The sequence below is a fragment of the Thermothielavioides terrestris genome, chromosome 1, assembly GCF_000226115.1.
Source record: "Thermothielavioides terrestris NRRL 8126 chromosome 1, complete sequence".
Classification (NCBI taxonomy): domain Eukaryota; kingdom Fungi; phylum Ascomycota; class Sordariomycetes; order Sordariales; family Chaetomiaceae; genus Thermothielavioides; species Thermothielavioides terrestris.
The window spans coordinates 7,318,953-7,339,365 of NC_016457.1; the positions used below are offsets into that span (position 1 = coordinate 7,318,953).

Below are 20,413 nucleotides of genomic sequence, written 5' to 3' on the forward strand. Positions count from 1 at the left end.
GTGGGCTGATGCAAGAACAGAGCTGCAAACCCTGACAAAGGGGGCGATCAAAGAAGTAAGTTTATAGGAAAGAAAATAACATCGCTCGGCACTGGAGGTTGAGGCAGGACCCTTGTGCAGACTAGGATTTCCAGCCTGGGGAGGAAAGCCGCACCGGGGCAGCAGCAGGGTAACGTTATGTCCAGTGCAGGTTGAAACGAACGGCGAGCCAGGGTCCCAAGACCCATTGTGGGCCCCTGCCGGCATTATCTGCGTGCCCTGTCTGATAGCAACTGTGCATGAGGCTACCTCCAAGTTGCGGAATTATTCTCTACTAAGGAGGTTCCCCCTCAGCATTTTTCTAACGTTAGCATGCCTTACAGTGAACACGGTGTGGAGTCGGGCCCACCAAATCTCTGCGTGAGTGCTGGCAAGACGGGACCACAAGCCTCAGAGCTCAGAGCTGTCAACCTAATCCAAGCTCAGAGCTGTCAACCTAATCCAAGCTCAGAGCTGTCAACCTAATCCAAGCTCTGGAAGCTTTTTTCGATGTTCTTGACCATCACGACAATCCAAGCCAACCAAAATCTGCAGAACCTCCTGTTAGATGGTAGGCATACAAGGATTTGGCTTTTCTCCTGACACTTATCAGATTGCTCGACCTGAGGGCGACCTTGCGTGGGGAAGGGGAATTGGCTGCGCATGGCTAAAATCACCAGCGCTCGCAGCCGATGGAAGCGAAGTGCAAATCAGCCGAGCATCCCTCGCAGCACACAACACCACCCGCACTCCATGAGCTCGGGCACATCTAAATCATGCAGGAGCGGCCGTCGCGAGGTATCTCTAAAGTAATGCTGGCGTATCCCAGGTAAGTGTCGAGGCTGTGGAGAGGAGTACCCAGACAGCAAGCACTGTGTGTGGTTGGTTATAGCCATCGAGGGCGAGTGAGTGTCCGGGCGGGTGTCTGCTTGACTCAGTTTTCTGCGACCTCGCTGCCGTACTCTCCACTAGGTAGTAGTGTACACAACATTCACTGGAGGTTCCCAGTGGGCAGGCGCCAGATATGGTCCGGATCTGATCACCAAACAGCCATCTTGAGACGGGAGAGCGGGGCGAAGCAAACCTTCCACGGCTTCGATTCATGCTTCCATTGCAACCCCCCACATGATGGGCGTGGTGAGTGGCTCTGCAAGCCCCTGAATATCTGCCCGTGCGCTGCTGGTCCTGCCGGCGGCCAAAGCTCCTGCGAACAGCGCTTGCACCAACCCACCAGGCGAAACCTGAAACGTGGGACGGGTTCTTTTGATTGGGGGCTTCGGATGGGAAGCACGGGGACAATGAGATTGGCACAGTCAGCTGAGATTGAGACATTCATTTTCGAGGGTACCGGCATCCACGAAGCTCGCCAGCTTTGGTTGGGCGCATGGAGTCGCCGAGATGTGGTCGGTGCATGAAAGACTTCCACATCCTTGTTCTGGCAAGCAGGGGCGTGGCCCCTGATCAGAATCGTTTTGGGGATATGGACACGCCCACCCAAATGCGGTCCCCAGAACAGCAAGTCCGAAAAGAGCAGGACTCGGGAGTCTCAAGACCGTCAGCGTAGAAATTGATGCATCTGTCCGAGATCTCTCGTATGCCCTCGCTGAGTCGCCAGAGACAAATAGGCGACGGCATGGTGCGCGGTGCACTATATATGTCTGTAGGTATACAACACGAGCTGATCTGGGGTGCCGTGCAGGCAAAGCTCTGTTGTGGGGTGTATCAAAGCTTCCACGATCCTTCGCCGAAGCTTCTCCCGCCCCTGGCCTGCATCGGTGGATCCTCGGCTCGCAAGCCTGGCCTTGTGGGCGTCTCCTGCATGGCGCAGGGGCCCGACGGTCCGATCAGTCTCCGGGCCACATTTCCGGCCTCAGCTGCTTCGGCTTGGTTCCCTGCGAAAAGTAGTGTACCTGGTAGTGTAAGTGCGGGCCTGGAGGGCTTCTGAGGTCAAGGCTCGGTTTCGAGGCCTCAACATCGTTTGATGGTTTGAGAAAATCGCAGCCTTGTTTGTCAGACCACGCGGCGGCGATTCTATTGCCTCGCGGGTCTTGCAGTCGGCCGTCTCCGGCACAATTGCCGGGACCGAACGCGCCGGCGCGAGCACGGCTCATGCTTGGCATCCGCGGCCCCGCTCGACGGGACGCCCATGGCCATCAGTTCGGAAAGCGGGAATGCATGCCCAGGATCAGTCAGGGGAGTCGCATCCCCCCCGGATCATCCGGGACTTCGTTTTACAGAAACTGAAGATGGCCAAGCAGCAAGAATGTTGTTGTCCCGGCTTCGGTCACCCATTTCCGATCGTCCCGGCTCATCCGCACTCCACCACGGAATACATCTCGCCATCCCGGCGGTCATCCGACCAGATGCGTCCGCAGTCGGCGACAGGGTGGGCACCTCCGGGAAGAAGACCGCGGCTGCGCACTACAAAAGACTAAAGCAACCGGGTTGGTCTCCAAATGAGGCGCTGCGTCCGCCACTTGCTGCTTCTCATGCCTGCTCTCGCTCTGGGAATGGGCCACCATCCCTCTCGATCATCTTGGGCTTCAGTAACCATGTTGCCGAGGATCAGCAGCGACGGGAATATGGCACGATCTACGGCTGGACAACTCAGCTTGCAGATGGCGCGAAATCCCCCCGGCCGGCGGTCACCAGCTCTATGTGCTTGGATCAGTAATCCAATATTCTCTGATTATAATTCTGCACTTCGGGGTGGAGACGCGGGAGGCGGGTTGGCCCGTTGGCTGAACTGCATCCTGTCTGTATTACTGTTTCCAACGGCTGCTTGTTCATAATGATCAACGACCCGGCAGCTGCTCGCTGGCCTGTTTTGAGTTGCCGTGTGCCTTTTTTTTTCTCGCTTGGGTCCCTAGCCCTGATGTAGATGTGACTGCTTATCCCGCTCTCAACGCCCTTCACTAACACCTCGGCTGTCGCTTCGAGGAGCTGAGGTCCACGCGAGGAAGACATGGATCTTTTGCCTCATTAGTGCGTGTTCAAAGTCCGCTCTCGATTCGCTTACCGGGCGCAAAGAACTGCAATAGAGTCAACAAGAAGAGGTCAAGGACACAGGAGGGGGCGTCCGCTAGTGGAACTACCCCTTTCACCTTTCTAACTATACCTCGAGGCGACGCCTACACAAGATGACCAAGTTTACGTTCGAGATCGACGTCTACTCAGACACCATCTGCCCATGGTGCTACATCGGCAAGAAGGCTCTCGACAACGCCATAGCCACTTACACGGCACAACATCCCGACGCCGAGTTCAAGTTGACATGGAAGCCGTATATGCTGTGGCCCCATGCGAGGGTCTCCGGTATGCAAGCACTTCACAGAACGGGCTTGGGCCTCTGGTGGGCGCAAGACTACCCCTCCTCTCCCGAGGGCTGGCCGGTTCGGGCCTTCAACTGACTTGCACGCCAGCATTTGACAAAGGGGAACTTCTGCGCGCCATCTACGGCCCGGATGCGCCCGCCATGTTGGAGCGCTTCACCCGACTCGGAGCGGAGTACGGCATCGACTTCCGGTGGGGCGGTAAGACGGGCAACACGCGGGACTCGCACAAGCTGATCCTGCTGGCGATGGAGCGAGACGAGGCCGAAGCGAGAGCCTCCTCTTCCTCCCCTGAATCGCCACCCGCAGAAGCAACACCCACCACCACCACCACCACCACCTCCTCCTCCTCCTCCTCCTCCGCCGCCGCCACAACAACAACAACAACAACAACCCCCTCAGCAGCCCCCCCAACCGCGACCGCGCCCCAACCCCCCCTCCGCCACCAGCAAACCCACCAAGACCGCACAGTAACCCACCTCTTCGCCTCCGCCTTGACCCGGCAGGAGGACCTCTCTTCGCGCGCCTTCCTCGCGCGCGCCGCCGTCGAGCTGGGCCTGCTGCCGACCGAGGCGGCCGCGCACGCCTACCTGGCGATGGGGGACGGCAAGCGCGACGGCTACCGGAATGGCAGCTACGATAACGACCACAACAACAACAACAACAACAGCCACTTCGACGACGACGAAGACGACGACGACGACGACGACAACAACCACGACATCCACGACTCCTCGGAAAACGAAGAGCAAAACGAAGAGCAAGACGAAGAGCAAAACGAAGAGCAAAACGAAGAGCGAAACGAAGAGCAAAAGGAAGAGCAAATAAAAGAGGAAGACAAAGACGAAGAAGACGAAGCCAGTCTCGACCCGGGCCGCCTCGTGGACGCGTCGTCGGCGCGGGCGCGGCAGATCGGCGTGACGGCGGTGCCGAGCTACGTGGTGCAGGGGCGGTGGCAGGTGGGCGGGATGCAGCGGGAGGGGGTCTGGCTGGGCTTGTTTGAGACCGTGGTGCAGGCTGCTGCTGCTGCTACTACTGCTTCTTCTTCTGCTGCTGCTGGCGGTGGTGGTGGTGATGGCGGTGGTGGTGCTGGGGCTGGGCGGCACGGACGGGTTGGGGCGGTGGTGGACGGAGTGAATGGGTTTGTGGAAGGGGATAGGGGGAGGAGGAGGATGGGAGGGGCAGGGCGGGAATGAGGAGGGGTGCACGTGTGGAAGAGGATGAGGGGGATTTTCCTCGGGGGTTCGATGGGGTGAATAGGTGAGGAGGGGCTAGGTTGGAGTTCGAATGTTGAATACGGCGCAAGGCTGGACGGATGCCGAACAATCGGTTGATTTTCTGACAGTTATTGTACACACAGATTACCTGCTCGCGATCGACACAGGTTCCGTTCCCACAAGTGATCTCAGCGCGGGCTCGTGTGAGGGAGAGCCTCTCAACAGCCGCAGAAACAAACGCCAATGCCCCCCGAAAAGCAACCCCCAATTTCCCTCTAAAACATCGCAATGCCTTTTTCCGTGCCAGGACAGCCACGCAAGCCAGAGTAAAAGCAGACAACCGATGGATTTGATACCGACCCACGCCATGACATGACTCATAAGAACCCTGAACCGGCCCATTCTTCCCAGCGCCAACCCAATGCAAGGGGAATGGATGAGAAAAAAGGATATAGAAAAAACAAAAGAGAAAAGCGCCTTCCACCATGTGTTGCTTAGGCGCCACCAGTCCCAAATAAAGCACGCAGGATTCCACCCACCCTTAACGCCTCAAGCTGCTGTAATCCTTCAGAAGATGCTCCATATGCACGTTCGTCGACTTGCCGGTCCGGCGCTGCGCCCGCTTCTTCTTCTTCTCCACCTTGGGCGCCTGGGCGGCCTTGAGCCGCGGGTCCTCGGACGCGGGCTTCTGCTGGGCGGCCAGCAGCCGGCCGACGATGTTCTCCGGGCTGGGCACCTCGACGCGGGCCCACATGAGCTTGAGCTGCGGGTCGACCTCGTGGAACAGGCTGGGGTCGTCGAGCCAGACCATGCGCGGGGCGCCGTCCTTCTTGGCGCGCACGACCAGCAGCTTGTGCTCGGCCTCGAGCTCGTTGATGGCGGCCTCGCAGTCGGGCCAGCCGTCCTTCAGGTCCTTGACGCTGACGCCGCTCGCGTCTGTCTTCTTCTGCAGGTACGCCAGCAGCGACGTCTTGTCCTTGACCTCCGGGATCGTCGGGCGGTGCACGTAGGTGCCGGACCGCCAGGTCTGCTCGCTCAGCTCCGGGTCGGGGATCCACTGGATGTGCGGGTTGCGGCGCATCTGCTCGATGAAGAACTCCTGCTCGGACTCGGGCCGCCCCGTCGCCGACAGGTAGCCGAGCACGTCGAGCCCCGTTTGCGGCTCGCCCTTTTCGCGCAGCCAGCGCACTGCGTAGGCCATCTGCGAGATGATGCTCTCGCCCGTGCCCGTCAGCGCCGGCTGCGAGTAGACAATGTTGCCGGGCGTGTCGCGGTCCTTGCGCGGAGTCATGGTGCCGGCGGCCGCCGAGGTTGTCGAGCCGATTGACGGGGACGGCGACGGAGGCGCGAGCGTGCGCCCCGCCACGAGGCCGGCCTTGGTTGCGTTCGACATGTTCAACCACGCGTAGGTCTTCTTTCCTGGGCGGACAGGCTTGGCGGAGTCGGGTTGGGAGGATCGCCGAGGAGACCGCGCGGGCTGTTGGGCGAGTTGCGCTGGTTGCTGCTGAGTAGATGGCGCCCCCGACTGCGACGGGTAGTCTTTAAAAGCTCCGGGGTTAGGCTGCGGAGGAGCTTGAGTCGCTTCCCAACGAGGTTGAGCAGCGCTTTGTTGCTGGCTCAAGGGCAATGAGGTCGATTGGGTCGCCGCCATTGGAGTGGCAATACAGGGATTCGTTATCGTTATCGGGTACCGGATAATTGCATACCTATGGCTGCAAACAGTTGCAGACAGTGGGAGTAGGAATGAAAATAACGGGATCTACAGTCCAAGCAATGGATGCTCCGGTTTGCGAGTTCCCAAAAGCTGTGGTGGTTTGAGAATAGCGAAGATGCAGAAATTCACAGCCCTTAAGTTGGGAAGGAGAACACAAAGCAGTCAATGCGGCAGGTTATCTGCCATATTCAAGTCTTTTCGACGCAGATTCTGGACAGTGCCTGCATGGCCGCATCGCGAACAACGGCGCACTTGACAAGGACGGTGCAGACATGGCGTCAACATGAGCACAAAAAAGACCAAGGGCTTGAAGCGCATGTGACCTTGGCCGCATCAGGCTTGCAGAATTACAAAAGTCTATAAGTTATGCGACAATTCCAGCCAGGCACTTGCTGCTGCACCCGAGAGATGGCGGAGCAGCGGGCCTCCTGGTTCGCTTGCTTGCTTGCTTGCTTCCTGACGCCGAAATGCATGAACCTCTGGCATACAAGATATCCCCCATCATAAACCGATCCCATCTGTAGTTGTTGAATACCAAAAGAAGTAGCCACCACTCCTGGCAGGCATCTGCTGCGAAGGACGAGCCGCCTGGGACCGCATCCAAGTGCATCATAGGGGAACGAGATGAGCACCTAGGCAGGCGCTAGTGGGTTTCTCCGGTTCCATCTGGTGCAGGCCAGCAGCGCAAGCAGAGCCCCGGAACCCCACGCATTGGTCAGAAACATCTTGCGCGTTCGCCGTGACCGTCAACCGCGTGGAAGCAAGCTAGGCGCTCTGCGCACCCTGCTGTTGCTGCAGGTACTGGTAGGCAAAGTACGCGACCGCACCGCCGATGAGGACAAGGGCATAGACGCCGAAGCCGAAGCCCGCCGAGGAGGAATTCGCGGCCGGAGGCACCGCGCCGGGAGCGGGGGTCTTGGGCTTTGGGTCGCCGGGCTGTTACACAGTTAGCGACCAGATCGGCCGGCAGGTGTGCTGACATGCACATGTAATTATGACTGCGTGGAGGGGCTGCTTACGTTACGCTTCAGCGTGCCGACCTTGAGCTTGGCCAGCGTCTCGCGGGCCTCGTCGCTGTGGCCGACATCCTCGAAGGCCTCGGTGGCGTCCTGGCCAGCAACGTCGAGAAGGACCTCCTCGCCACCGCTGTTGAGAAGGTGGTGGTGTTAGCGGCCGATGAGGGGAATCGCCGAGATTGGGGGGGCCAGCTGCCTCGGAAGATGATATGCGGAGGAAATGCTGTCGGGCGGAATGGCACTTACGGGTGCTCGTCCACGAATTTGGTCACATCGTAGATCTGGTCGTGGATGACGAGGTAAAGGTCCTTCTTGGTGTTGTGCTCGGCGACGTCCTGGTACGTGAGCTCCTTGGTGGCCATCTTGACTGGTTCTGTCGGGGAAATTGTCGTCTTCGAAAATCGGCCGATACCGTTTTTCTGGACAGCTGTATTGTTAGAAAGGTTCACGCAGCGGCTGGGAACAGGCGCCGCGATAAGAGGCAATTGCGCTGGGAGCCGTACGAGAAATTCGGAGACTTGTGCACGACAAAAGTGTTCAGTTGCGACCGGACGGCGACGGGCAGGCTGGAGACGGTTGTCGGAGGAAAGGGGGGCGGACGGGAAAAAAGAATCGAAGTCCCGGGCTCGGTGATGGGGAACAGGATCTCCCAGCCCGGACAGGCACCTGGGCAGGCGGCAGTGCTTGGACAACGGTCGCCAGAAACCCCTGGCCGAGAAGCTCTGCCTGGCGGACCCCGACGGGAATCCCGCTTGGCAGGTCCCCCAACCCAGAAGCAGCCAATCAGGGCTAATCGAAATTATACCACCTGGGCCCTGATTCGTCCAATGGGACGGTGGTTCGATTCGGAGACTGCGGTGCCGTCGGGGTGGAGCGACAGCTGGCAGTCGCGAAGGATGCTTTGCCCTCTGGCCTGTGATCGTTCACTTCTTACTGGGCCCTTCTCCGCGATGGAGCGGTGACCATTTTCCGGGAAGGTTCCATCCCGAGTCCACCGGCCCGCACCTCATGGCAGGGCTGAGGTGTGCTGCCCCGATTCAGGATTATCGGATGCGCCTATCGGAGAATAACTGGCCCCCATCTTATCTCGGGCTCGCAACGAAGTCTGAATGGCGAGGTCCAGCACGGAATCTTGCGCAAGCAATCCAAGGACAGATATGAGTGCAGTGTAGGCATTCGAACCCCCAGACGTCAGCTACCACGGGTAGAAGTGGACAGGGTCCTTCGGATCTGGAGAATAAATTCCTTGCACAAAACATGCCCACGCTTTGGTTGGTTAACCCATGGCGCAGCGAAGCAGATTGAGCAAGTTGAGGATCTCCGCAGGAGGGTGGTAGCTGCCTATCTCCTCGCCGCGCCGCCGCCAATATCCTGGCCCAGCCTGTAGCTCGCGACTTTGTCCCACTCGATCTTCTGCCTCGTTACAGGCAGCTGCCTCCTCAACGCCTTGAACGCGCCCTCGCTCAAGCTCGTGAAGCTCCGGTTCAGCTCCTCCTGGTATTTCTTCTCGGCCGCGGAGATCTCCCGGGCGATGCCCGCGCCAGTGGCGGATGGCACGGACGCGGTCAGAGGCTTGTTGGTCAGGAGCCGCACGTTGCCGTCCTCGTAGTAGTGCACGTCAACCTTGATGGATCCTTCGAGGGAGTTCGACGAGGGATCGAAGATGTAGAGTGAGCGCCAGCGCCCGTTCCTGCGGCGGGGGTCAGCACGGCAAGGGAACAGGCGAACTGCCAGAGAGCCATACCAGAAGTTATTGGGGCTGTATTTGTTCGCGACGATGATGATGGCGATCTTTGAGTCGTTCTCTATCGGGTAGGCGCCGTAGGCCGCATTCGTGAAGTGCTCTTTGACGTACGCCGAGAGCCCCTTGAGTATCGATTTTCTAGCAGACGCAAGCGTGAGTCCCATGTTGTTGCAACCCCGCCTCGAGTCTCGAGCCCTCACGTTAGATCCGCCTGAGCGCCGTCCAGCACGTGGCTTTCCGTTGCGCTGGCTTTCTGCGTGGCATGGTCGAACGCGAAGCTACACGAGCTCTCGACGTCGTAGTATCGGCCGCCGCCCAGTGAGTTGTGCGAGCTGACAATGACCTGCTGGCTGCCGCCCGGGAGCTTGACGGTCGTAAACTGCTCCTCGTTGTACTTCTTGAAGGCCGGACCGAGCTCGTCCACCAGGTTCGGGGTTGAGATCGTCAGCGCTTTGATGTCTGCCGGCAAGCGGTCAGGTTACGGTTCCAACATAGGTGTGGAGTGGGATCCATGCCTGCGAGGACATCCGCTAGCTGGAGGAAGCCCGTTAGCACAGTCACCACGCTGGCTGGAACTGGTTTGGAGAACTGCGCTTCAGTTGGGGCCTAGGACGAGCTTACCTCTCCGGGCGGAGCGCCCTCCACGAATGAGGACACAATTGCCTTGGGGGACGACATTGCAAAGAAAAGGCGCGAACAAGTTTAAACGATTCCCCAGCTCTTCCAGGTTGCGCAGCTGACGGTCAACGTCGACAGGCTCCGGCCAGGGCGGTCCGACAAGCAAGCTGTTGATGAAACCAAGATGCGGGGCATTGGTGGGATGCGAGCTGGTGCGCCAAGACTATGGCGGACAGGGGTACCTAAGGTACTGTGGTATCTGCTTCGTCTGATCCAGCCAGGTTGGCTCTCCGTAACATCCTCAACCAACCAATCTCGCGATATTTTTCATTGCACGGCCAGGCTTTCTACACTGCACGACTGTGCTACCGCTAAACTCCTGCAAGGTTGAAACACACACAACATAACTTGCTCGGTGTTCCACATTACACAAATGCGCCACTTCACCTGTCAACGCCGCGCCTGCTCTGCTCCGATGCGATCCTTCTTTGAGCGCAACATCGATCCAAGTCCAAATCAGTACTCTAGCACCTTCTTGATGTTGTCATAAATCCCTGGCCAAAGTCAGCATGGAGCGGACGTGTCGCATGGGCAGGGAGACCTACTTGCGACATCCGGCGCGTTGAACGTCTCGAACATGAGCGGAGTATGTATGCTCCAGCCGGCAACGCGGGCGACCGGCGCCTCCAACCTGACAAAAGTCGCGGGGTCTTCTTGGATCGCAGCAGCTACCTCGGCCCCGACGCCAGCGTTGATCATGGCCTCGTGGACGACGAGACACCGACCGGTTTTTCGGACGCTCCGGAACACGGTCTCCTTGTCCCAGGGGTAGATGGTCCTGAGGTCGATCAGTTCGACCGTAATGCCCAGGTCCTGCTCGGCCTGCTTGAGCGCCGCCATGCACTTGTACAGCGGCTGGCCATACGACACGATGGTGACGTCGGACCCCTCCTTCAACACCTCGGCCTTGGACAGCGGCAGCGTGTAGGCGGCTGTTGGGACCTGCTCAACCGCCGCGCGATACAGGATCTTGGGCTCCATGAACACGCAGGGATCGTTACTGCGGATGGCCGACAACAGCAACCCCTTGGCCTGGAGCGGCGACCTGGGCATGATGACACGCAACCCAGGAATGTGCGTGAACAGGCTCTCGGGCGACTGCGAGTGATACAGCGCGCCGTGGCCGACGCCGCCGCAGGGCATCCTGACCGTCAGCCCGCCCGCGCTGCGGCCCCCGGAGCCGTCGCGGTAGCGGAACTTGGCGGCCTCGTTGACCAGCTGGTCGAAAGCCGGGTAGACGTAGTCGGCAAATTGTATCTCGGCGACGGGCCGCATCCCCTCGGCGGCGACGCCAATAGCGAAGCCCATGATGCCCTGCTCGGTAAGCGGCGTGTTGAACACGCGGTCGCCTCCGTATGTCTCGGCCAGCTTGCCCGTGCAGCGGAAGACGCCGCCAAAGGCGACATCCTCGCCGAAAACGAGGACGGACTCGTCTTCGGCCAGGGCGATCGACAGCGCGTCGTTGATCGCCTGGAAGAGGTTCATGCGCTTCGTCGTGCCATTCCGGACTTCGGGTGGCAGCTCGGCGTTTCCCAATGCTGACTGCGACGTGTGCGATAGCAAAGGAGTTGTCGAGTAGTCGATTGGGAGGTTCAGCTTCGCGTTTGGAGGATGTGTCGAGTATTGCCGCCGAGATGGAAGCAGGGCGGGAGCCGATGCCGACGCCGCCGCGGCGAGGGGTCCTCGTCGAGCCAACAACGCCCGCGACAGCGTGCGAATTGATGAGCCCTTCATTGTCCCAGGAGTCCGGGGAGCAGCCGAGTAGTTTCTATTTCAAGAGTCGTCTACTTCGTACATGCATTGTCAAGACAAGCAAATGTTGAGGGGGAAGACAGCAGATGGAAGCTGGGATGGAGGAGGGATGGCGGCCGCATCGGCTTGCGACGGCTTTGTGGGCCGAGCCTCTTCCTGGCGATCCATTTCGCGGGGCCCCGCCAGGACCCCCCAATTTGGCCCGCAAGCTGCCGGCGATGATCATTCGACAGGGGACCTGCCGGGTGAGATGCCAGACGATAGCGAAAAAGATGCGCCGTAGGTTATCCTCTCAGACGGAGAGTTCCAACATTCAGATGAACACATCTTTGATGGGCGGCATTTGCAAATTAAACTTTGTCAGTGCAAAGTTCCTGGGTTTCCCAGTTTCCACCGCGATGACGTCTGCTCAGCCATCTTGGCGCCGAAGACCCCTGTCCGATACGGTTGCCCTGCCAACAATCGCCCACTCTTTACACAGTGGTTTGAAGGATCAAGGCAGAAGCTGCGACGCCGCGAGGCAACGAATCAGTAAGATGACGTGGCAGGGCACCGACGCAGCGACATTTCAAGCATCTCTTTAGCTTCAATTTTCCCCTATCTGTACCACTGTGATTCCGGCTAATTACCGTGTGCGATATACACGATGCATTTCTAACTCATCCAAACGCTACACTTTCCCTCCCACCACATACACCAAAAGGCTCGAAATAGAAGTGGGAACATGCCGCGCGACCCCTCCGCGGCCCGCCACTCCCGCTCCCAGTCCCATGACCGACACCATCGCAGCGGCGACCGCGAGCGCCGCCACCGGCGGGGGTCCTCGGCAGCAGCCGAAGACGCGCACGCATACCAGCAGCAGCGGCGCAAGAAGCGCCGTCAAAGTAGCAGCGGCACGCCGGTTCGCGACTACCAGACCTCGGAGGACGCCGGCGGCTCGCCGCAGGTGCTGTCGGCGGCCGCGCTGGCGAGGCTGAACTGGGAGAATGCGAAGCAGGCCGGCGGCGACAAGCGGCGAGATAGGGAACGGGAGCGGGAAAGGGAAAGAGAGCGGGAGTTGAGAAGGGAGCGGCGACGTGAGCTGGAGAGGGAACGGAACAGGCAGAGGGAAAGGAGCAGAGGCTACGAGGTCGTGGACGTCTCACCCACGAGGGAAAGAGGCGAGGATGACGATCGGCGGCATCGGGACCGCGACAGAGCAAAGAAAAAGAAGGGCCATAGGGTAGTGAGCGGTGCCGTTGTCGAAGAAGGGAGGGGTGGTGTGGGTGAAAAACCGTGGACCGGCTTGAGAGGCGGTTGGAGGGGAAGCGATGACAGCGTGTCGAGGGAAAAGGAGGACCTGTACCGCGGCAAGAAGATACCGTGGTACAAACAGAAAAAGAAACTATGTGAGTGCCGCGCTGGATGGGGAGATGGGAATGGTCTCAGCTCACAGCCGCAGGGATACTCATCGGCGTCTGCACCGTCCTGCTCATCATCATTATCATCGTGGCTGCGGTGGTCGTCCCCAAACTCGGCTCGGATGAGGACAACGGCGACAACAGTAGCGGCAACAGTAACCTGTCGGGGATACCTGCAGGCAGCATCCCCCCGGACGCGCCGTCGTGGTTGAATCCTTTTCTCTGGAAAGACACGACCGACTTCAACCTCACATACACGACGGCGACCGTGGGCGATTTGCCCATCATGGGTCTCAACTCAACCTGGGACGACTCTGCAAAAGCCAACGACCATGTTCCGGCGCTGAACGAAGCCTGGGGAGACTACGCGAAGCGGCCGGCACGGGGAGTCAACGTAGGCGGGTGGCTCTCGATCGAGCCCTTCATCACGCCGTCGTTGTTCAACTACGACTCCCGCCTGGGCATTGTCGACGAATACACTCTCTGCAAGTACCTCGGCTCGCGGTGCGAGAGCGTGCTCGAACAGCACTACGCAACGTTTGTGACCGAAGATACCTTCCGGCAGATCAGGGACGCCGGGCTCGACCACGTTCGCATCCCCTTCTCGTACTGGGCGGTCCAGACGTACGACGGGGACCCGTACCTCTTCCGCACGTCGTGGCGCTACCTGCTCCGCGGCATCGAGTGGTGCCGGCGCTACGGGCTGCGCGTCAACCTCGACCTGCACGGGCTGCCGGGCAGCCAGAACGGGTGGAACCACAGCGGGCGGCTGGGCCCCATCGGGTGGTTGAACGGCACGGACGGCGCGCTCAACGCGAACCGGTCGCTCGAGATCCACGACCGGCTGTCGCAGTTCTTCGCGCAGCCGCGGTACAAGAACATCATCAGCCACTACGGGCTGGCCAACGAGCCCAAGATGACCTTCCTGCCGGTCGACGACGTGCTCGCGTGGACCGAGAGCGCGTACCGGCTGGTGCGCAAGAACGGCGTGGCGGACGCGGTGGTCGTCTTCGGCGACGGCTTCCGCGGGCTGGCCAACTGGCAGGGCGAGCTGCAGGACCTCTCCAACGCGGCGCTGGACGTGCACCAGTACCTCATCTTCAACGTCAACCAGATCGTCTTCAACCACTCGGCCAAGGTGCGGTACGCGTGCGAGGGCTGGACCCAGCAGACGCTGCAGAGCATGGACCGGGCCACGGGCTTCGGCCCCACGCTGATGGCCGAGTGGTCGCAGGCCGACACCGACTGCGCCCAGTACCTGACCAACGTCGGCTGGGGCAACCGCTGGACGGGCACGCTGGTGCAGGGCGACGCGTCGGTCGACGCCACCACGCCCCGGTGCCCGACCATGAACAGCAGCTGCAGCTGCGCGCTGGCCAACGCGCCGGCCAGCAGCTGGAGCGCCCCGTACAAGCAGTTCCTCAAGATGTTCGCCGAGGCGCAGATGTCGAGCTTCGAGAAGGGCTGGGGCTGGTTTTACTGGGTGTGGGACACGGAGGATGCGTAAGTACACCCTAGCTCTCTGTCTTCCTGTTTCTTTCCCCGTGATGACCACGGCTTCCGCTGACTTGGTGTGGTTGTTTCTTTTTTCGGTTGGACAGGCCGCAGTGGAGCTACAAGAAGGGGCTGGAGGCGGGTGTCCTGCCGGCCAAGGCGTATGAGAGGGATTTTGATTGCGACCTGTCGCAAATTCCGAGCTTCTCGGACTTACCAGAGACGTACTAGAAGATATAGAGATGGGAACCCCCCTTCCCTCCCACACCCCCCGATCATCATTCTTGGATAATAAGTGGCTTTGCTCGGCGTTTTGGGAGTTAGGGTCTCCTTCCGGTCAGTCCGAGCGGTGGCGGTGGCATGTATGTACGTTGTTGATAGTCTCCAGAGGACGGGCTGAAGGGCACTTATTGCATGTAGACTGGGATTGGAAGAACGAGCAGTCGATATGTTGGGGGGCGATGCGAGAGTTGAAGGCATCTTTTGGCTGCAAATAGACGGAGGTTCAAGCTCCATGTCCAGGAGGTGTATCGCCGCCATGCCGTTGGTCTTGATCTTTGCGATTCTCCAGTTATCTGTGAAGCCCAACAGTCCGCCGGTCTCGGCTGTTCTTGGCCGGTCGCCGATTCCAATTAGAGTGGCACCTTGTCGTTTTTTCTGCACCAAGCGCAACTTACAACTTTTCGATGCTATGCCTGAATGGGACCGGGGATGTCGAATACTCAAAAGACTCAATCTGTGCTTGCGTCCAAGAACATAACTCACGAACTTACGTAGTGTAAAGGCGCTTGACTTGGTTACCCTTGGCCCTCAACTCGTCAAAGGGACGAGGCATCATCCGAGGTTTTCTTCTTGTCTTCACGACATTACGGAAGCAATCCGTCCAGGTACGCGACCCCAAAATGACCCAAGATCTTACAGCCTGGTATCGCGTATTAGTCACCTGGTGAGTTACCTTACGGAATCTGGAGGTTGACAGTCTGGAAATTAGTCATCGCTGAGCGATACTGCTTGGTTTTCTCGAGAATCCATCTCGCAAGAAGCCATCCCGCAAGTCGGGGATAACCGGCGAGCCCACGCCTATCCCCGAGAAGTCTCGCGCCTGCAGCAAGGCGGCGAAAAGGCCACAAATTTAACGGTTTGGAATACGGAATACTTCGGTACACGTGCCAAAACCCAGTCGCCTCCGCTCGCCCCCGTCTTGTTCCCGATGGAACAATGCAGCCGGGATGGGCGACTGCCGCCCGTGCCATATCCGCAAAGCGTTAGTTAGTCGCTATAACTCAGGTAGCTTTGCACAGTACCGGAATACCCTAGGCGATAACGATCCATCCCCATCCCATCGGGGGTTGTTTGACACCCATGGAGGGCTGATGAGTAAGGCATTGGGGAAAAGCTTTTCCCCTCGTCGCATTTACGAGATGGGCTGCAGCAAACGCCGTGTCCACCCCGGCCTTGGGCGACAGCGGCCGGCTGCTCTCGCCAGCAAGGGCGTGAGATCGCTTGGCTGGGAGTTAAAATTGCGGGCTCCATCGTGCAGAGCTTTGGAGCGAACTCCACCGAACTCCGCTGAAGAATCAGTCAGAGTCGTTCATCCGAACGAGCTCCATCCCACACTCGGAGATAGAGGCCGGGGTTGGTCAGACGCGCTTCATAAACGTCATGGCTTCCCCTGTCGTCCATCCAGCCGTGGAATTGTTTTGACTAGGGAACGTCAACAACATCAAGTGTATCGTGTGTCTTGACCCTCTCGCCGTGATTGCAATTTTCGTTGTGAGCTTCTACGCAGTAGCCGCGCCCGGTGATGCTCGCAGACTCGTCACGCTTCTCACATCAGCTCCATCCGCGCTCGGCGTGAGCTAACCCGAGGCCATCTGGACCGGCCCAAGAAGCACATTCACCTCAGAGAGAATTGGGACGAGATGGCAGAAACAATGGACGAAAAGGAAAGGGAGCCCGAGTTCGGGCGAGCCAAACCCGATAACTCGGACATGGAAACCGCCCGCGAGGGCGAAAGCCAGAGCCAGCCGGACCAGCAGCTCAAGGATGTCGAGAAAGTCAGCTCCGAGACGGGCTTCGAGCCGATCCGGCCGGGCGCAGACCAGCGCCGCCTGAGCATCGACACCATCTCGACGCTGCGGCGCGAGCGCTCCAACAACGGCTGGGGCTGCGACGACATTGAGACCGACGCCAACGGCGGCACCATCGCGCCATACAACCACCCAGGGCCGGAGGACCACGACCCATTCGAGGTCGGCTGGGACGGCGGTGACAGTGACCCGCTCTGCCCGCGCAGCTTCTCGATCTGGCGCAAGTGGCTCATCGTCGCCATCACGAGCATCGGCTCTTTCTGTGTGTAAGCAAGCCAAGCACCTTGCCATTCCCCTCATCATCATCATCATCATCATCATCACCACATCCTCTCTCTCCCCAACAACCTGCAAGTCATGTGCTTACCCAGCCGCCGGCCTCGACACAGAACCAACGCCTCGGCCTCGTACACGGCCACGTACGGGCAGATGAACGCCGAGTTCGAGACGACGCGGCTGGTGGCCACGCTGGGGCTGTCGACCTTCGTGCTGGGCATCGCGCTGGGGCCCTTCTGGTCGCCGCTGGCCGAGTTCTACGGCCGCCGGCCCATCTACCTGTGCTCCTTCGCCGGCTTCATCGTCTGGCTGATCCCCACCGCCGTCGCCCAGAACATCCAGACCGTCATCGTCGCCCGCTTCTTCCAGGGCCTCGCCGGCAGCGCCTTCCTCTCCGTCTCCGGCGGCACCGTCGGCGACCTGTTCACCCGCGAGACCATGCTCGCGCCCATGGCCGTCTTCGCCCTCGCCCCGTTCGTCGGGCCATCGACCGGCCCCGTCGTCGGCGGCTTGATCAACATGTACACCAACTGGCGCTGGACGCATTATGTGCTGCTGATATGGGCCGGCGTGCTGTTGTTGAGCATTGCGCTGTTCGTGCCGGAGACTTATCGTCAGTTGTTTTCTTTTCCTTTTCCTTTTACTTTTTGTTTTCTTTTTTGTTTTTGTGTTGGTTTTGTTTTGATTTTTCTCTCTTGGTGTGGCGGCATGTCGTGTTCAGGGGCTCGCAGGTTGCTGACAAACACACCCGCCGTTTAACCAGATCCCGTGCTGCTGAAGAAGAAAGCACAGCAGATCCGAAAAGCAACCGGCGACGACAGGTGGCGGGCCCCGATAGAAAAGACCACCAGGTCCATTTCCAAAACGGTGGCCTACTCGCTGCTGCGGCCCTTCCAGATCCTCTTCTTCGAGCCCATGGCCCTCATCCTCAACGTCTACACCGCCGTCCTCCTGGGCCTGCTGTACCTGTTCTTCGGCGCCTTCCCGCTGATCTTCAGCACCAACCACGGCTTCAACCTCTGGCAGGTCGGCCTGACCTTCATGGGTCTGCTCGTCGCCATGGTGCTCGCCTGCCTCAGCACGCCCTTCTGGACCAAGTACCGGCACAGCCTGGTGGAGAAGCGGCGCAAGGAGACCGGGGTGCTCAAGGACGAGCCCGAGGACCAGCTCCCGCCCGTCATCTTCGGCGCCCCGCTGATCACGGGCGGCCTGTTTTGGTTCGGCTTCACCACGTATCCTGAGGTGCATTGGATCGTGCCCATCATTGGCTCTGGCGTGTTCGGTCTTGGGTGAGTACAGCGATTTTCCCTGGACAGATTCCTTTTCTTTCCCCCTCCTTCCGATGTGATTCGCAGGCGGCGACGGGCCCACGGGATCCGGATGTCTGGCGATACCTCCTTCACAGGTCGTAGAATGTCAGAGCGAAACATGAGCTACACACCATAGTGCAAGCCACGTCAACCTGCTCCTACACCACCGTTTCAGCCCCCTTTCCTCTTTCTAGCCAATGCTTTCGTCACGGGCCGTCCGGGGGCGGCCTATCCCGTCGCGTTTTCCGTCACATCTTGCGTATCCGAGCGTCTCCAAGTATCGCGCCCCAAGTGGTTACCCGTCGCTAACCGTGGGGTGTGTCTCGCAGGATGTCGCTCGCTTTTACCGGAGTCTTCACATTTCTGGTGAGTGTACCCGAGTCCCTCCCTCCCTCTGGGCCTCCGTGAAGAGCACGGATAGCCCCGCGGCCCACGGCATCCGACTCCGGTGTCAGGGTAGTTATTGGATGAGAGATCGATGTTGACGCCTGTTCGGTGCGTTCAGGTCGACGCATACCCGCGGTACGCAGCGAGCGCGCTGGCATCCAATGCCCTTGTGAGGTGCACTTTCGCAGGTAAGCTTGGGCTCTGCTGCTGATGACGTGTTCCATATCCCAGCTTGATCTTGAGTGTGCTGACACTGGGCCCAGCCGCCTTCCCGCTGTTCGGCATTCAGATGTACGAGCGCCTTGGCTTTCAGTGGGCCACGGCACTGTTGGCCTTCGTGACGCTCGCCCTGCTGCCGTTCCCCTACATCTTCTTCCGTTTCGGCAAGAGGATACGGGCCAAGAGCAGGTTCGCGACCGCCACCTAGGAGCGTGGGGGGCACATCGATGTGGAGACGTGGTTACGCCCGTCTCAGACCTGCCCAATGATCGAAGTGGGCGTGTTCCAGGCTGCTGCGAGCTCGGCTGTGGACTGCGCGTGGACTGCCGTGAGCGCATCGGCATCGGTAGCTGGGGAATCCGCGGCAGGCACTTGGTGGCGTCAGCCTGCGGCCGGGCGTCAATGGGATGATCCAATCGAGCTCCTTACGACGACATGAGCAAAACTCCACCTGTTCCCTGCCCTGCCAGCTTCTTGGCGCTCCCGGGAGTATAGTCATAACCCTGTTGGGTGGCTGTTGTCTCATGCGACTGGGCGTGGTTGGCAACACAGATATGGCCTGTTGGGGCATCCGGAGCTCATCGATTTGAGTCCGGAGCCTTGTTACGGGACGAGTTGGTTGATGCAATGCCGCTGGCGAACATGGCGGGCATGGTGGGCATGGTGGAAGCGGAGAAGCCGAGGTTGGTTATGTCGTGCGTCTCCTCAAGAGACTCCGGATGATGTGCCTGTTGCCGGACAGACTCTGTTTTGGAGAACCGGCACAGTCCACAGTCTCATTGGAGCTCGATGGATGCGGACACTGGTTATGTACAGTCCGTGGATTGACATTGGCCGAGGAGGCCGAAGGAGATGCTGCTCAGTAATCCGGAGACTAATTTTTAATCACCCAGTCATGCAAGATGGGAGGCTGAGACAACCCCGTCTCTCGTCTGTGGTAAATCACCATTCGAGGTCTGACTTGTTGCAACGGGAATGATTGCTTGTTTCTGCTTCCGACGGTGTGTGGGACGAGGTGAGCTGGGACAGTCTATGATGGATGGATGCGTGGATAATGGGTTGTGCCATGTTGCTGTGCTGTGGGTGCAGCACTCTCTTGGAGGGCTCACTGAGCGAGCACGTGGACATGCCTGGACGAATTCCCGTCATTGAGTGAGGTAGGTGCCTAGTGCTGAACAAAAGGGTGGATTCCCTAGAGGGCAGGAAGGAAACACACTGAAGTCAGGTAACGTCACAGGAACAGCAGGTGCAGGCCATGTCGACAGCTCGGTATACCAGATACGCACCTTCCTGATGCTCAAGCAAACCGTGCGGACTGAGAGGGTTGTGTATTCCGTACTGTGCTGGGTAAGGTAAGGTAGCTGACTGCTTGGCGCATGCTCCATCGTGTCGGATTAACTATTTTTCCAAGGGCTGAACTTTCCGCTCACGTCACCTGAAAACTTAAGGTGTGTAATTACACAGTGCGAGGCCAGGACAGTGAATGGAGCAACAGTTCCCAGCAATCAGAGCGAGAGAGTACCCACTGCCGAGCCGCATGCATGGAAGACTGGAAGACAACGCAGCAGATGCTGCTTCGATGCGTTAGGACTGAACCACTTGCGATATCCAGCTTGTTCCACGTTGTGTGCATTCGCGCGTCAGGACGCAAGAGTGCCAAGTGCGAAGTGCGAAGTACAAGATAAAAAACCCCGCAGCAAGCGGCAAGGAGGAAGCTGCAAGGAAGCTTAAGCTCGGCTCAACTGCACAGTGCACAGAGGAGCTAT

The 20,413-nt window shown here is 59.2% G+C and overlaps 7 protein-coding genes across 7 annotated transcripts; 3 read left to right on the top strand and 4 right to left on the bottom strand.

The window, feature by feature from the left end:
* Positions 1-3,158: 3,158 nt before the first annotated feature.
* Positions 3,159-3,622, top strand: THITE_2019398 (uncharacterized protein; the record flags this gene model as incomplete). The annotated part of the gene is made up of 2 exons (XM_003650379.1): positions 3,159-3,333; positions 3,441-3,622. Coding segments are annotated over 2 exons (357 nt in total), but the record flags the coding sequence as incomplete, so codon positions are not given.
* Positions 3,623-4,667: 1,045 nt separating this feature from the next.
* THITE_2169599 (uncharacterized protein) lies at positions 4,668-5,864 on the bottom strand. Its single transcript, XM_003650380.1, has one exon. The coding sequence runs from the start codon at positions 5,856-5,858 to the stop codon at positions 5,109-5,111; it is 750 nt and encodes a 249-aa protein (XP_003650428.1). The 5' UTR covers positions 5,859-5,864; the 3' UTR covers positions 4,668-5,108.
* Positions 5,865-6,622: 758 nt separating this feature from the next.
* THITE_2153454 (uncharacterized protein) lies at positions 6,623-7,884 on the bottom strand. Its single transcript, XM_003650381.1, has 4 exons — positions 7,801-7,884; positions 7,544-7,716; positions 7,301-7,427; positions 6,623-7,217 (listed from the first exon to the last, which is right to left on the bottom strand). The coding sequence occupies exons 2-4, from the start codon at positions 7,657-7,659 to the stop codon at positions 7,047-7,049; spliced, it is 414 nt and encodes a 137-aa protein (XP_003650429.1). The 5' UTR covers positions 7,660-7,716; positions 7,801-7,884; the 3' UTR covers positions 6,623-7,046.
* Positions 7,885-8,349: 465 nt separating this feature from the next.
* Positions 8,350-9,719, bottom strand: THITE_2072333 (uncharacterized protein; the record flags this gene model as incomplete). Its single annotated transcript, XM_003650382.1, has 5 exons — positions 8,350-8,987; positions 9,042-9,179; positions 9,242-9,500; positions 9,567-9,571; positions 9,655-9,719. The coding sequence occupies 5 exons, from the start codon at positions 9,717-9,719 to the stop codon at positions 8,639-8,641; spliced, it is 816 nt and encodes a 271-aa protein (XP_003650430.1). The 3' UTR covers positions 8,350-8,638.
* Positions 9,720-9,978: 259 nt separating this feature from the next.
* On the bottom strand, positions 9,979-11,668 carry THITE_2109867 (uncharacterized protein). The gene is made up of 2 exons (XM_003650383.1): positions 10,265-11,668; positions 9,979-10,213 (listed from the first exon to the last, which is right to left on the bottom strand). Exons 1-2 carry the CDS (start codon positions 11,451-11,453, stop codon positions 10,176-10,178), a joined length of 1,227 nt encoding a protein of 408 aa, XP_003650431.1. The 5' UTR covers positions 11,454-11,668; the 3' UTR covers positions 9,979-10,175.
* Positions 11,669-12,861: 1,193 nt separating this feature from the next.
* On the top strand, positions 12,862-14,465 carry THITE_2109869 (glycoside hydrolase family 5 protein). Its single transcript, XM_003650384.1, has one exon. The coding sequence runs from the start codon at positions 12,876-12,878 to the stop codon at positions 14,376-14,378; it is 1,503 nt and encodes a 500-aa protein (XP_003650432.1). The 5' UTR covers positions 12,862-12,875; the 3' UTR covers positions 14,379-14,465.
* Positions 14,466-16,113: 1,648 nt separating this feature from the next.
* THITE_2109873 (uncharacterized protein) lies at positions 16,114-19,062 on the top strand. The gene is made up of 6 exons (XM_003650385.1): positions 16,114-16,721; positions 16,845-17,344; positions 17,495-18,020; positions 18,371-18,407; positions 18,547-18,616; positions 18,692-19,062. The coding sequence occupies exons 1-6, from the start codon at positions 16,300-16,302 to the stop codon at positions 18,853-18,855; spliced, it is 1,719 nt and encodes a 572-aa protein (XP_003650433.1). The 5' UTR covers positions 16,114-16,299; the 3' UTR covers positions 18,856-19,062.
* The last annotated feature ends 1,351 nt before the right edge of the window (positions 19,063-20,413 follow it).